The following is a 17084-nucleotide window of genomic DNA, read 5'->3' as shown; positions in this document are numbered from 1 at the left end:
AAGAATATTTGAAAGAATAACTATCATGTTGAAACCACTAAAAAGAATGGCATGGAATATCATTGTATCGTTTCCTATGAAAATGACCAAAAACATATTCATGAGAAGATGGGACGTCTCCCGAATGGACTGTACAATACAAACGTATGTGCTGCGGAGGCCTACCATGGCATAACCGTTTGAGATATCTAGGGAGAGATATAATGCATTGTATCCTCAAAAAATCACATGTGCATCGTCTTACTAAAAGTTTGAAAATCATACCTGGAAATTCCATGCCAAGTATGCTCTTTGGGTAATTATTAACTCAACCTTCTAATGAAAATATTACCCATAATCCCCAAATTTTCATTAGCAGATCCAAGGGGATATTTATGGACATTTTCAATCAACATGAGGACCATTTAAATATTTTATATTGTTAGTTGATGCATCGACACGTTGGTCATATGTTTGCCTATTGTCCACACGCAATGCTGCATTTGCGAAACTTTTAGCACAAATTATTAAGCTCAAGACTACCGTGATTACCTGACTAAGTCGATTCGACTAGATAACACTTGAGAGTTTACGTTGCAAACTTCCGACGATTATTGTATGTCAGTGGGGATTGAAGTTGAACATTCAGTATCCCATGTTCACACCTAAAAAAGCTTAACAAAAGCGTCATTAAGCATCTTCAATTGATTGCTTAAACCATGGCCATGCACACCAAGCTTTTGGTTTCTACGTGGGGTTATGCAATTTTGCACACAACTATGTTGGTTTGTATAAGGTCCACCGTTGGCCAATCTTTTTTACTGTTACAATTGGTAACGTACGAGCCTAACATCTCTCACATACGCCAATAGTGCAGTTTATGCACCAATAATGCCTCCACTATGTATCAAAATGGGTCATTAGAGAAGAATAAGAATTTGTCGGTTATGATTCGGCTTCCATTATTTACTACTTAGAGCCTTTGAAAGGTGATCTGCTTACTGCATGTTTTGCAGATTATACTTCGATCATACAGTTTTTCTATCATTAGGAGCAAGAATGTTAACGATCTTGAAAAATGCTGCGAATTGTCATGGATTAATCCCACTATGTCTCTTTTAGGTCCCCGCACTGCACAACTTGAAATTAAAGTGCCATGTATTTTAGATCTACAGAATGTTGCTTAAAGCATGCTCGATGCTTAGTGAAAGTGACAACTCAAATATACAAGATGCAAACGCACCAGCAAGGATAGATGTACCGCACATACATCGAAATATTGCCCTTATAGGACTGTTGGGTGCACCCACTGTGTAGCCCGATACATTGTTGGCTAGCCAATTATGCGCTCTCATCCTGAAGCGTGACAGACTTGTTGGTTCAAAAGATTCATAGCCCTAGAAGAGGAAGCCCACGACACAACCTAGTGAAATAAATTTTAATCCTACCATCACTAACTTAACCATTTAAACGCACGAGGTTATTCTAGGTTATGGAATTGTCCTTGATGACACAAATCTGCCTCCCGAGAATTGTGAGATTTCGGTCCATTATGTTAGCTTGGATGAGATTTCCAATCAGAATGGGATGATAGTAGACGATCATTTGCATACATAGTGATTACTGATATCATACTGAACAATAACATTGAATTGTGTTCCATGATGAATGTCAACGTAGAACTGATTGGTTAAACTAGCAACAAACAATCCAAGTTGAACTTGATTCACTTGCAAAACGCAAGGTGCTTAAGGCATGTGAAGCCCTTTGGGTACAAATGGGTTTTCGTAAGGAAGCGTAATGAAAAGAATGAGATAGAGCAATATAAGATATGCCTCATGGTGCGAGGTTTCTCTTAACACATTGAGATTGACTGGGAGGTGACGTATTTTCCGGTAATGGACGTTACAACATTCTACTATTTTAGTCCAAGACGCATTTTCCTGTAATAGACGTTATACCGTATTCCCCCAGTAATGAACGACTTTAGAATTTTATGCAAATACTCTCGTAACAAAATTAGATTAAACTAGAGGGATATAGTTGATCTAATCTAACTAATTCTCATTCCTTACGTGAAGGCCTCCCCACTATTCCCAATAATTGTCTGAAATTGAAGAGAAGGGGCGGGCTTGTTAAACTAAGTTCTATAAGGCCCAAAAATTGCTCGAGTGGGCATATCAAAACCAAGATCGACTCAAATAGTCGTCGGAGTTATATCGGCAAACCGAATTCCTGTCTCCGCTCCGCGAGAAAGAGAAAGAAAAAGGAGAGATTTTGTTTTGATTATTTCGATTGACACATTTCAGTACCTGCAACCTCCGATCTTTGCCCTAACGGTCTGATTTTAGGGTTTTTCTCCCACCAGCTTCACAGCCCCCCAATTCGTCGCCATGACTGAGGTACCCTCCTCCGCTTTCAACTCTTTTTTACTTTTAATTTTGAAAAGCACTTGTAAAAAAAGCAGCTTTTCTTGATGTTATTCCTAATTTTGAGTGCTTAATTGGATAATTCGTACGAGTGTATCCATATGGGGATTGAAGAGCAATATTCATGAATAATAAGCAAAACCCAATTACCGAAGTAACAAGATAATAACTCAGCTGCTTCTTATTCTTGCCATTGTTACAGTTATGGCTGTATTGGGATCCATTTGGTGCTAATAGTTAGTAATCTGTATCGCGAATTCTGTGATCCCGGCACGTGTATTGGGATTTGGGAACGAAAGAATGTGATTTTAGCTTCGTTTTGATATTTCAAGTAATTTAATTACTACTTCTTTATGTCCAATGGTTCCGATAGGCGAAAACTTGTTTTATTTCAGAAGCATAGTGATATACTGGTAATGGAGTTTCTGAATTATACTGAAATCTATAATACTCGGAGAGGAATCTTCTTCTCTTTAAAATTTTTGATACAGTTCGATTTCATTTATTAGCTTACCTTGTTAATTTTTCCCTTTCTCTGTTTGCAGTACTGGGTTAGCCAGGGTAACAAGTGGTGTGACTTCTGCAAAATCTACATCTCGCACAATCCTTCCAGCGTCAGAAATCATGAACTTGGTCAACGACACAAGGATAATGTTGCAAAGAAGCTTGCTGATATGCGAAAAGAAAAAGCTGCAAAGGAGAAGGAAGAAAAGGAAGCAGAGCGCGCCCTTCTGCAAATCGAAGCAGTGAGTATCAAAAGGTTATTTCGAAGTTAGCAGTAGTTAATATATATATGAATACATCTATTTGGATAATGGAAGTTCATTTTATAATGGCAATTCTTTGATGGTAGTGCATCTCCCCTTTAATACTATGCTTCATTCCTATTCTTGTTCTCATCGATACTGCCATTTTATTAGCAGCCCGCGAGCAGCTGTTATCAATTCAAAACTTATTATGTTTTCAAATGACATTCGAATGGCAAACCAGAATTTGTGAAAAAAGTTGAGCACAACTATTTCCCCAACTCCTTTGTCTTATGATTTATGATTTATTTTTTTATTTTTTAAAAAAAAAAAAAATAGCTTTTGTGGAAGACAAAGTCTTCTTTCTATGGGACACTGACCTGAGAAAATTTTCTTTATGCTGATTTTTTGGTCCTGAACATTTACAGAAAGCTAAGCGCAGCTATCAAAAGGATGTGGCAAACTTAAAGGAGGCTAGAGATTCTCGTGCATTCGAAGTTGATGATGATGATATAGAGAGTAAGTACTGTAAGTTTGTGTTCCAGGGTTATTGCAATGTTATGGCTGCACTATTCTTGCAAGCTATGGAATAAAGCCAGCATATCACACCTCAATCACTTTGGAGAACCTCCATCATTATTTTTGACAATCGTGATGCATCATTTTTCCTATCTTTGTACTTGTATGGAGTCAAATCTAGTTTATTCACCTTGGCCATATGATTTATAGTCCAAGAGTACCATGTATGTTGGAATAGGACTGTTGGATAACTGAACACCTTGCTTAAAGCTCAACTACTTTTTTTGTTAAGACAATACAACAATCGGGCTGCATGTATAAAATCTATTTCTCAACAAACTAAGCTTGCGAAACTACTCTGAGGTATTTTACTGAAGAAAGCACTCTACAAGGGAGGAAAAAAGGAAAGAGGAAGGCATGGTTCATTAGATGCTAGTGATATTATACATACATACATAGATACATACATACATACATACATACATACATATATATATATATATATATATATCAATGTTTTAATAGGCGAAGGTGAAGTGAAGGCCTTTCATGGATAGCTTGGCTTTGGTGATAGCCTTGAGGCGTGAGGCTATAGCCTCACGGTTTCTAAAATTATTATAATACTTTACATATATCAATATTTTACAAGCATGCCAAGCAATCAAAATCTGACTGCTACTGCTACTGCTACTACTACTAGTATTATTATTATGATGATCATCATCGTCATCGGTATCGTCGTTGTCGTCGTCGTCATCATCATCATCATCATCATCATATAGGCTTTTTATTTAAAAAAAAAAAAGAAAAATTCAAACTCCTAGGTCGCTTGAGGTGATAGCCTAGGTGTTTAGGCTGGTCTATAGCCCACTCCAACCGGCCAGGACTCAGGAGAGGAAGACATTAAGCTAGTAAGTTATGAAAATTGCCTAGAATGAACTAGACATGTTAGGTGAATTGTGTTTTTAGGTTGATTCTTGCCATAGTTGTCCGGTTTGATAGTTGGCCAATAATTGGTGAACAGAATAGAGTCTTTCAAAATTTAAATTCCCTTAGAAGCATCTCTTTAGGGTGGTTCATGAATATTATTTGTTCCTAAATGGGCCCCCTTAATGCGATTTGAAGAAGCATGCCTTAAGCTTTGTTGATAAATATTTCTTATTTCAACTTGTTTATTAAAATCGATTCACTTTGATTGGTGACAAAATAGCAGTATAACAGCACATCTGGTTATATTAACTGATTCACTTTGATTGGTGACAGAATGGCAGTATAACAGCACATCTGGTTATTACTACAATCAAAGTAATGGTTTTTACTATGATCCAAATTCAGGCTTCTACTATTCTGATTCTATAGGTATTGACACATTGCACTTATATTCTAATTATTGTGTTAGCTTACCATCCTTTTAGAATATGTGTTGTAGTTGATATATTTCGATCAAAAAATACAACAGGCAAGTGGGTAACACAGGAAGAGGCATATGCGAACCCACAGTTCTTATCCAATGCTGGATATAAAGAAACCATTTTGAAAAAGCCAGTGTCAGCCTCAGGTGCAGGATCAGCTACAGAAAACAAAGGTGCTGATAAAACTCAAAATGGGCCTCCACCTGGGCCAGTAGTTTCATCCTCTATAAATCCCAAGAGATCTGTTAAAGGTGCTGCTTCCTCCGTTGCTGTTGGAAAGAGAAAGAGAGATGAGAAGCCAAGGGCTGTATCCGCCGAAGAAGCAGCTGCACTTAAAGCAAGGGAAGCTGCAAGAAAGAGAGTTCAAGAGAGAGAGAAACCATTGCTTGGCCTTTACCGGCCACAATAATTTGGCTGCTCTAGCATGTTCATATTCTTAAGGACCTTCACTCAAAAGGTATGCTTTAAGTTTTTCTTTTCCTTTTCTATTATTTTAGTTTAGATTCTTGCATCTAAGTTTGCTACTGGGCGTATTGGCTTAAATGGTTGATTTATTGAACTAAATCTTCTCCCATCTCTTTTGTTTGTCCCCTGCATGTTCTGATTTTTGTGATGGAAGGCTGTCAAAATTAGGGGACTGTTGATGTATTCCAGTTATTCTGTTATTTGGTTTCATCAGTATTTTTGAAGGTGTTTATATGCAGCCTTCAGTGCCCAAGTGTTCAAAACTAATTCACGTTTTATCAGCTGAACATCCTTTGGGGGTTTTCCTCTCTCGCTGCTGTTAGATTTTCAGTTTTGTTATTGACACTTTTGGGATTGATTGTACGAACAATGAACATTATATGTTTTTGGATTGAGGATTTTGCTCGAACTTTTTATACATAAATATAATATCATTAGGATCACTCTTTTGGTCAATCATCCAAGAGGACAAAGACACCCAATTTCTCCTCTTCCTATGGTAAATTCCCATCACATTGCTAACGTTTAGCTTTAGAAAAGATTGGCATATAATGCCTGATGGGAAGTACAATTGATATCTTTAGTTTGTTTGGATTGAGTGCAAAAGTTCCACCAATTTCTCAGGAACCTTTTAGTTCTAAAGGCGAGGAATGTGAAAGAGTAACTAATGAAATGGCTAAGGTGTTATTATAAGTGGATGTAGAAAGGGATGAGTCTGACAAACAATTGGGCACGCATCTCATAATTGGATCTGCAGATATTTTTCCGGTTTGAGGGTATTGATAGATACAGAGTTTCGATTTGGAGCATAGAGCCACTGCACACATGTTTGGGGATGTGGATTTCTTTAACGAATAGCGACTTTCACACTCCCATTTTGTCCATTTGCAGTCCTCCCTTTGTTTTTATGTTTTGATTCTCCTTTCTTCAACATTTTTTTTCAATCTCTTAATGTTGAAACACCACGTGAAGTGATATGAGATACTGCAGAACTTAAACATGGAATTTTTTTTTTTTCTTCCCAATTATTGTTTTAAGAAAGCAAACTAGTTGATGGATTTCATTTAATATATCTTGTTATGCTGATGCATGTTACTGGAATTATTTTGCAGAATTCACGAAGAATATATTAACGCAACTTTGCATTTGAGCAATGGCTGCTAATATGACGTCCCGCATTAAATTTCAATTGATAAGAGATTCTTGGTGGCATTGCCAATTGGGTGAGTAGCCGTACCTGATATTTTAAGTTGTACAATCTGTTGTGACCTTATTGATCGATGGGTTTTGTCACAAAAGATGTGAATTATTAGGTTCTTCAAAATGATGGATATGCAACTGCTGGACAATTAGGGTGAAAGTAATCTCATATCACTAGTGCTTTATATTTTATTTCACTTGACCACCCCCACCACCCCCCCTTCTCCCCAAAAAATATATGACAGATAAAATTCTAGTAACATTTTTCAACGGGGAACATTGTCGTGTTCAATGTTACCAGATGTTACAAGACCGAAGAATTGGTGAGGTGACATCGGCTTGCAGGTGTGTGTTGTAGCTAAAATGTTAGTTTTCGTTAAGCGCTTGTATGCATTTTTGGATTTAGGAACATTTGTTGAGCGTCTGGAAATAAATTTGTAACTTCAAGCATGACAAATGGATGCCGTTTGTCTTTTACGAGTTCCTAAACAACATTCAAATATTTGGGATTTAAATAACAAGATGTCTTAGCGTTATTTAGAGCAACTCTACCCATTTTAGGAGCGAGAGGGCAAGAGCAATGAAATTGGCCTTACTATTCACTCTAAATGGTTATTGCATTTGTGCAAGTGCACTCGTTTGGGAAGGAGGGCGGGCAAAGGCGATTACTATTCACATAAACTTTTTTTCCTTTTTGTCTCTATTTTTTCTTGGCCTTTATCCTCCAAATGTCAATATTGAGTTGTGTGGAGAATGAAGAGTATGGTTGGGTATTTATTAAAAAAAAAAAAAAAACAGAAGGTATTTTAACATAATTTTTTGGCATTTTTTTAGTTATTATTTTTCTTTTTATCGTTAGAGTAATCTTGGCCTTTTATTTTCAAAATTACTACTGTTGGATGCCCTTGATCTCGTCACGTGAAAGTTGAAAAATGTTGCAATTTTTCTTACCGTTGGAAATCCAATGATCCAAATGAACCATTGGAAATCCAACGGATGGGCTTGCATGGAAATAGAATCGTTTGGCTGTGTGTTGTACCCTGTGGGTGGGCCCCTTTGTCTCATGATGTCGACGTTGATGTCCACCAATCGAAGGGGCGAAAGCCCGTGCTTCAATTGGAAGGGCAAGCATCCGTCCTCCATTTTTTGCACCGGTGGACCACTTTTTTGGGATCAAGGGAAATTCAACCCAGTTGGGCAACCGGTGGAGATGCTCTTAGCTTAACCATTCTAATTGGAAATTCCCACAAGTGCTTTTGTTAGGTGATATTCTACACCACATCTATCTAAATTACAAGAAAGGGAGAAAATACACTGCTCTAAATCAATTTGGCTGTGCCTTGCTTAATAGGATTTGAACTCAGTTAAACTATAGTCCACCTTAATGTCACTTGGGCTACAACTCAAGCACGGCGCGTCGGGATTTCAAGTCGATAACCTTGACGACGGGTCGAGATTTTGAGTCAACAACCTATGCGAAAGCGACTACTTTCTCCCTTTGTCCTTGCTATTAATCATTGCAGAAATGTAAACGTGGACAATTCCTTTTGGTTGAACATATAAATTCTCCGTCGATCCACTAACCTCCTCTCACATCCAAAATATAAATACTTAAAACCTTATAATCAACCCTCTTGGGGAGCTGCGTTGCACATATTTCTCAATCATATGATTGCTTTTGACAAACTCGATGCATACAAAACGAAGCAAAATTGGGCTTTGGGTTGAAGATGACTATCCTATCTATCAGGACAACTCATCGCCTACGTATAAAGAGAGAATTACGGTTACAACTTACAACTACCACTTTGCCGCTTGCATGTGTTTGTTATATTTTCTTCTTTTCTCTGTGTCTAATCAGATCATTGACTTGGGTCGACATTGGGACTAGCAGAAAGGTCTTCGTTTCCGGCTTGAATAGGACGACTTTGAAGTCAAATGAGGTTGGTCTGAATTCTGAAATCGCTCAGAGGTCCACTGCGATACTGCACGTTTAAATGTTAGACTTTCCAACATGTGGTGCTTCTTGTTCACACATTGTCAGATCAAACGTTGGTTTGCGTTTGCTCACGAGGCACTGCTCCGTTTTAATGTGTCTATACATGATTATATACAACCGGTGCTAATTACAACATGTTTTCTTCGTTTGAAAGTATGATTATATACAATCGGTAATATTTACAACAAATTTTTTCCATCTTAGGGCATCAACTTGTCTCTGTATAGAAACTCTTACATATTGATAAAATCATGATTGTATACAATCGGCAATAGCTAAGGACAAATTTTCCCCAATGCAGGGCATCAACTTGTCTGTGTATAAGGATTCATACACACAGACAGAATCGACAACAGCTTGGACTGTAAAGCCAATCACAATGATCAGTTCAATCGCTCAACATTTGTGTTTGATATTTATTTCATTTCCAAGAAATGCTTTTTGCAAGTTAATATGGCTGGTTGTGTTTGTAAATTCATGTTTAGAGTATGTAAGTGATTTGTTCTACACTTGAGTTTCACATGAAGTGGTATACAATGTGCACATTAATGATATAAAATTATTAATCATGACTTGTCACATCATATGATATAACAATGAAATTTCTTTTCCATGTAACGTAAATTTGAAAAAAAAAAAGAAAGAAGGATCAAACTAGAGAAAACTCCAACCCCATGTAGGTGGGAAGTCCTTCAACCCTAGCATATAGTGTTCGTCCTTGCAGGTTGCCAATGGAAATTCTAGTTGATGTTCAGATGATCCATTTCCCTACTGCATTAACATATAATCATCATTTTCAAAACCTAGCTAGTAAAAAGGTGAACTTGCGTTACAAATAGTAATAGAACTAACCTTAAATCTCCATTACTCAAACTTATTTTCAGGCAAATACTTGTTCACTTTTCGCATTTTGTTTTAAAAAATTGTCATTAGCACTCTAATTATATTATGCTCGCTTATTTTTTTTTTTTTTAACAAACGATATTATCTACACTAAGAAGGAGGGAGTGGGCTTAGCCTCACGATGGGCTAGTAATAATGTCGTTCGAATTCGTCTTTGGCGAGAATCGAACTTAAGACCTCTCACTTATAAGTGAAAAGGAATACTACTAGACCGTAGTACTAAGTGGCATATGCTAGCTTATTTTAGCCTCGATGTTGACAGTATGAATTTTATAATGGGGAAACAAGACATTGCATGTGCTTATAAGTAGTTAAACTGCTCTTCATATAGTCAATTGATTTTATTGTGAACCCTCAACTTTGTTCAGGTATCAAAGCAAGTTGGCTCGAGTATGATGAAGCCAAAAGCCATACATGCTTCACATCATCCGAAATTTGTCTATGTGTTAGTCTTAAAAACCAAATGTTAGAAACTGTGTTGATAATATGAATTTCATATTGAGATAAAAAGAGATCTTGCATGTGTATTTTTCATATTACTAATTGTTGGAACCAAATTTTTGCACCTCTGTGAGTGGTGGCTGAGAACAAATCCGAGCAACCTGCAAAACAGTGAAACAACTATGAGCAAGCCAAGGTTTGGGGTGGGATGTGCTGGCCAAAGGCTCTCCAACGGTCAAGCTAGTGAATGATTTTAGACTTAAGCAACAGGCTTGAGAATTGAAGTATTTAGATTGTATTACCCTAAGTGAACCCTAGATGAGTGTATTTATACCATGGGATAGAGACCTTTTTAGGATAGAATCCTCATTCTAAGCCGGGAGAATCCTAGATGATATCTAGAAGTAAATATTGCATCCTCTTAGGAGTTATGATTACTTGTGGCGCACGCCAGTTCCTAGCTTGTAGAAACTCTAAAACTTATAAGATCTGATTATGTCCACATCCGGATCAAATCACGTGTCTTGCAGAATAAGCATGGTCATCTAGCGGAGTTACTAGGACTCCACCTATTGCCTTGGAGTAGAGTGAGGGTGGCACCGCTACTCCGTCTGATGCAGCTTTGCCCAGAGCTGGTGAATTCATGACCTGACTTCTGAGGTAACTGCATTTGGGCCAGCCTTACTCCGACTTTGAAAATTATGGTCCCACAATTGGCCTTAACTATCCGTCTCAGAGGCAACCTGTTCCCTTTGAGGATGGATTGTTATCCAAGGACCATGCACTTCAGAGTAAGCTGGAATACATACCTTTTGGTCTTCAATTTCTGGAAAGCTTGTTTGGCTTGTTAAAGGGAGGTAGTAGAGTTGTTCTCGATTTTTGTCATGCATTCATCTAAATCCAACCGTCATAATGATGCACACCTCTATTTTGAGTGCACTTATCTATAAAATAAAATAAAATAAAATAAAAAAAAATAAATAAAAAACACGTATCTTATTGATTGCCCTTGATTCTCATTTCACGCTAATCTAGTTTGACTACTCTTTATCTTCAACGGTGAGATCATTTCCTGGTTTGCCTTTAAATAGCTTTCTCAAGTCATATTTTTCTTCATTCCTTCCTCATTTGTTCTATGATGTTTGTTTTTCCTTTTCTTAACCTTTGTCTTGTTTTTCCTTTTCTTAACCTTTGTCTTTTTCTTGGTTCTTTGTTGAAGAAAACTTCAATCCCAAAAAATCATGTTACCCACTGTAAATCCCTACGTGTTCTCATAAATGTTTCCTTGCTTCCTGCAACTTGCTTTATAATATTCCACACTTTTTGCAACTCGTTCTATAACATTCATCCCTTCTTAGCACTCTTCATGCGGGCTTCAAGCCGGGAAGGGTAGCTAGGATCTGTAAGAAGTGTGAAGATCCACTAAAGGGTTTTTCGTCATTATTTTCTTCCTCATTTGATGCTTATTGATGGTTACAGTGATGGCCCTTCGTTCAAATACTCACTCATGTGGCTTGAGTGTTTGAAATCAGATCATAATACCCTATCACCAACCTTCTCCTTTGCAAGACACCTTATGTAGAATTTGCACCAGTGTCTGATTTTTTCGAGGTGATGGAATGTTTTTGTGACTTTTTGCCTCTGTTTCTTTCCATTCTTCTACTTGTGGATGACAACGCTGACGCATCTCTGTAAGAATACTTGCCTTCAATGTAGTGTCGTGTCCAGAATGCAGCAAGGTGGGCGTAGCATGCTACTGGCTTGACGATGGTATTCTCTCTAGGAATACTGATTCCAATCCAACACGTCGTTCTGTCTCTAAATTTTCTCTTTTATTAAAGGTGAGGGCTTGTCTCCCCTAAATTGTTGTACTAGTTTAATCTTTTTTGTAACCGTGATAATAATCATTAATTTATGTGAGAATCTTCCTATCTCGTATATCTTTTGGCATAAATAATATCCAATCCGATAAATGTTTCCAAAGTAAACAAACTTTGAGAAATATAATAAGCAACGGAGCAAAATGCCAATAAGTTTGTGGGCCTGGGATGGGGTTTTAAGAAACGCCCCTCGGTAATGTTGGCTCGGAAAACACTACCTCCCAAACTTTGCATACATGAAGGATTTTCATCGCAATATCCGGAGTACCACCCTACTTCGGTACTAGGAATTGAACACTAAACCCATGAGCAATCCTGCACTCCAAGCTTTGTTTTTACATTTATTGGACATGTGACGACTATGCTTACATCTGAAATATCCTGCAAGAGATAAGTTAGCAAAATCTTTTATACCTTTCCCATGTTTTTTGGGGTTATGAATTTCAATAATTGCAACGTAGTAAGGGATTTTCCCTCCTGGATTGGATTACGCGTCCTTTCTAGTGAATCTTAAACGAAAGTTCTTTGGAAACATGGTCGTCGGCATGTAGGTCGGAAACACTTTTTGAATCTTTTGTTAGACCTTATGCATCAGACCTAAGCATTTCCTATCGGACTGACACACCCGAACCTAGAATGTCCACTTGGACTCCGAATCGAGTTATGCTGGCCGACACCAGGAAGGTGACAAAGCCATTAAATGTGGTGAACTTAAAAAAATATGAATAAATTTTAACCTAAAAGTGACTAAATACAAGGATGCGCATGTGAGCGAGATTGAACCCATTTCGCATGTGATGTCAGAGTATAAGTAAAGTACTGCAAAGTTAAACAATTATACCATTGGAAGTAGTCTCCTATATCACCCTTTGCTAGAAATCCTCGTCAACACAAGAGCTCTGCCAATAAAACCTAGAAGGGCAAAAAACAAGGGTGAGTAGGCCTGAAAATAAAGTTTTGTAAAACCTTTTCGAAAATGTATGACCCCTCGCCATAAAAGAAGTATAGTTTCCAAATATATATACTACATTTAGTATAAAAACACTTACTGTAATCAACAATATTTCAATAATACGATAAATCACAATATTTTGCATATAACATCCAGTAATCACAATATCTTGCATAAACGAACATATAATATCGAGTGTTTAACAACATATGTTGACACACGAGCTCATGTAGAGATATTCTGACATGAACATGATTGGGTGTAGTAATGATGTACACTATAGTACTACAATCATGTGAAGACTGATGCTATGTGCGTCACATACGAGTCCTAATTGCCTATAGCAATCTAGGACAGAACTGGCACCTACAATGGATCCAAAGTGAGCATATCGATATGATGTGAACATAAACGTGAAGATTGGCCTTGGCTTGGGCGAGTACTAACCCTAGTGTAGCATGCACGATGAGCAATTAACATAAATAGGATCATGCAACGATAAATCGATAATTCTAGTCAACATAACAATATTCATGGCCTTAAATATAATTAAGGCATCCCATAATGATACGCATACATGTGCATCCCATAGAAAGTAGAATAATTGCATAAATTCTGTCAATGCGCTAATTCTTATAAACGCTAATCTAATCTAGACGTAATGTAGAAAATTCTTTATTAAATATATAAAATGGAAACTAAATAAATATATAATATTTACAAGAAAAGACCCACTCACAGTTATGTCGTCGGGTCGAACTCGCCTTGTTGGCATCAAGGATCCTTGAGACGCGTTTCACCCAGAAACGAAACCATTTATGTAAATGTATAACGTACTAACATAAATTCGCATATTCATACAAAGTATGGCTAATAAAGGACAATCGAATTTCAAAAAACGGATGTTGAATTCGAGTTCAGCGGGTCGAGAAACCTAAGGAGGGACCTCAGGCTCCTCCGCGCGCCGCCATAAGGTGGCTGCACTAGTAGTCATGCGTCGTATGGGCTGAGGACAAGGCGCCACCCACGTGCACCCACACTACTAATATCAATGTACTTGCAGTTCTCGTGAAGGCCTGCGGATTCTAGGTTGCAGCGCCGTTTTTCCGAGCTCATTCTGAGCAACATTTCTCAACCAAGATCAGTGATTTAAAAGCCAAAGTGGAGTTAGGAATGTAGAGAATCAATTTATACCAATTCAAGGGCCAACGAATGCTGGAGACGGCCAGAAAAATGATCTGAAAGTGGCTTATCAGTCATCGAAAAACTGGAGAAATTCTTCCCAATGTGTTTTTTTGCATTAAATCATCCCCTAACCTCATTTTTAAGGTAAAAAACAACATAAGAGCCTCAAAATAAGAAGGATTTGAGTGGAAAGAGTTACTTTGCAATGCAAGCTTAGTGTTTGGGTTCAAGATCACGCCTGAGAACTCTTATTTCATCTTTGATCCTTAATGGTTGGTAAAACTAGCTGTGAACAAAATGGTAAGTAAGGGTGGTGATGGTTGTTCACCACGAGAATGATAATGGTCATGCGATTTTTCCACCATGAAATGGTGATGGTGGTCATGGTAGTTAGCTCACTACCTTTGTGCATTAAGTGCAGCAAGAAAGCTTAAAAGTGATGACAGAAAAGAGGGGGAAAAGTGATAGAGATGAGAAAGATGAGAGTGTTAGAGAGAGGGGGATCCGAGAGAGTTTAAGAGAAAGTGAGAGAAGACACAGGAGTGAGGGGAAGGAGTGGTGTGGGCCCATAAATGTGAATTTACCAAAATGACCTTCACATTTAGCAGTTTGTAAAATTTTCGTTGTAACTCCGAATTCAGTTCCGCTTGCGTCCATGCGTTTGCATCATTGAGTACTCTAAGAATATGTGTATGTGTGTCTTTGGATCAAGCCCGAACAATAGTTAATTAGGCACGATGCCTAAATAATTAAATACTAACGTAGACGGGCTTATTTGCCCACTTGCTTAACGAACCCAACAAATAAGCCATCGGTATTACAGCCTACAACCTACAATACCGAAAACTCAATGTTGTCTCGATAAACAAGTAATAAATTCCCGAGAGTGAAAAATTACCATTTTACCCTTCATTAGGATACGTGCATAAATCGTCTGATTTATGCATGTTCATGCTCACGTGTTCGTAAGAACACGTACCACCTAGACATATGTGCAAAGAAACAAAGAGTGATAAGGATTTGAATGTCAATGAAGGATTTCCGTAATTTTCTAAGGTTAGAGAATAAAATAATATTAAATTTGAGACGGGACGTCACACTGACTACTTGGATTAACTTACCAAAGCATTTTTGCATATTGGAGCTCCATTGGAATAAAATTCCTCTTGGGGATTGCCTAATCTGGATACCCTATTCGAACTTGCTAACACATGGTGTTATAGAACATACTTGACTTAGTAGGTTGGTCCAAGATAGAAGTAGTTGTATTCGTGGTCAGAGTTCAGAGCCATCCTCAGATGATTTCTGGATTGATATTTCGACTATTCCCTTGAATGGCCTAGAGCCCGGTTTGAAATCATAACCCACAACCTTGTTGGTTGCATAAAATTTTCAAAGGTTGGATGGTGAATTGGACTTTCAGGTCAAGATGCCATGTGTCTATGCATGTAGCCCGCCAATCGTTACCGTGCTTATTATAGTTTGAGTCTCCCAAGTTGCTAACCATTCAAGATGGGTTGGGCTAAGGGAAATACCTTTGACAGTTTTACTTTGAACTTTTTTAGACTTGCATTCATGCAAAGTATATTCAAAGTTAATGCCCTATTTGAAATGAGTAGGGTACTCTCTTGCATCACAAGAAAAAGAAAAAACAGATATTTAAGACAAATAACTTTTCTTTATTCATGATTCAAAATAGAATTAGATAGATAAAAATGTGTGATTGAATCTGAAAATGATTGCTTATATATCTCCGGGATGGAGAATCAAATCACTGGACAATAAATTCTATGAAAAAGATGATATGATGTAAGAATTACACCAAGTCTGGGGTAAAAGATTTCTCATAGGCTTTAGGCTTGGTGTCAGAGTAAAGTGGTACTCCGATTATCGTAGTGAAAATGTCTATAAATACTAAGTTTAGGATGTGATGTTTTTTCGAATCAACATTACTTATGGGGGCTTCAATCTCTGCCCCAACCTATATGCTTACTCGTGTTTCACCTCAGTACTCCTTACTTTGAAGTTCGATTACTTTGAAAAGGTTGACAGATTAAACTATATTATGCGATTAGGAAGCAAAGGATAAAAAGTTCAAAGTGTTTTACTATAACATGCTTAATGACTTGAATAAAATAAACTTAGTAGTATATTCCTAAGGCATCTAAGGCCTTCTAGGAATATAAAGGTGCATACCACCTGCATCTAGCTCTTTAGCTATGCATTTGGAACTCCGTCGAGGGGTTTATAATATGGTTCAGAATGTCGAAAGATCAAATCCTTGAAGAGAAAAGCAAGTAGGACTAGCCGGATTTGACTAGATTCAAATCAATTGGAAGTTCGAAGGATATTTCGTTACATATTCCGGAGAAGTTATTATGGGATGATTCATTCATGGTCCGTTGGTAACTATCTGTCCTCGAAGCAAGGGCAATTGTGGAACCATGTTTTTTTGGCCCCATGACATGTGGCAAGGACAAAGATGCTCATAGTCTATAAAGCACAGTCCGGCAAGCTAAGCTTAGGCCTATTGAAGATATTACTTGTATCCCAAGTAAGGAAACCCTAATTCAAGTAAAATTAAGATATCCTAGGGATTAGGCAACATAATCAAGATTCTAGGATGATTGGGTATCTTATCCTAGATTTCCTCCTAGATAGCCTCTCGATTTGATGAAGATTACTTTCCATACAAGGACTCTCAAGATCCTTATAAATACTCTAGTCTCAGTATTTATTGAGGAGGGGGGAATCATCTATCTCTCTCACTAGGAAATCTATCTTTCTCTATGCCTAACACAGGCTCATACGCCGCCATCTACGTGTAGACACATCCATGGAGAACTCATCTTCTTAATGCCTCGCCAAAAGGCTATTCGTCAAGGATGGTTCACACCATTATTTCTTAGAACTACACCAGTGGTTTAATTCTCCTTTGCAGTCCTATTCAGATTCAACCACACTCCTAATCAAC

At 37.6% G+C, this 17084-nt stretch overlaps 1 protein-coding gene across 3 annotated transcripts; it reads left to right on the top strand.

Moving 5' to 3' along the window:
* The first annotated feature begins 2005 nt into the window (after positions 1-2005).
* On the top strand, positions 2006-7286 carry LOC137725743 (C2H2 and C2HC zinc fingers superfamily protein). Of its 3 annotated transcripts, XR_015962988.1 has the most exons (7): positions 2083-2381; positions 2954-3154; positions 3583-3673; positions 4937-5032; positions 5133-5542; positions 6663-6863; positions 6904-7286. XR_015962988.1 is itself a non-coding variant. In XM_068464516.2 (6 exons), the coding sequence occupies exons 1-5, from the start codon at positions 2373-2375 to the stop codon at positions 5492-5494; spliced, it is 759 nt and encodes a 252-aa protein (XP_068320617.2). In that variant the 5' UTR covers positions 2006-2372; the 3' UTR covers positions 5495-5542; positions 6663-7286. The 3 variants fall into 3 exon arrangements, 2 of the variants coding, with proteins under 2 accessions (XP_068320617.2, XP_088550901.1); XM_068464516.2 differs by having other exon boundaries at positions 2006-2381; positions 6663-7286; XM_088694775.1 differs by lacking the exons at positions 6663-6863; positions 6904-7286 and adding an exon at positions 5705-5993 and having other exon boundaries at positions 2081-2381.
* The last annotated feature ends 9798 nt before the right edge of the window (positions 7287-17084 follow it).

Source organism: Pyrus communis, chromosome 5 (genome assembly GCF_041283825.1).
Source record: "Pyrus communis isolate YQ-2024b chromosome 5, ASM4128382v1, whole genome shotgun sequence".
In the NCBI taxonomy this organism is placed as follows: Eukaryota; Viridiplantae; Streptophyta; class Magnoliopsida; order Rosales; family Rosaceae; genus Pyrus; species Pyrus communis.
This window is presented reverse-complemented; position numbering and strand designations above follow the sequence as displayed.

Coding starts and splice junctions, on each gene's coding strand:
- LOC137725743 (XM_068464516.2), top strand. Junction 3,155..3,582: donor CCCTTCTGCAAATCGAAGCA/GTGAGTATCAAA, acceptor GAACATTTACAG/AAAGCTAAGCGCAGCTATCA. Junction 3,674..4,936: donor TGATGATGATGATATAGAGA/GTAAGTACTGTA, acceptor GATTGGTGACAG/AATGGCAGTATAACAGCACA.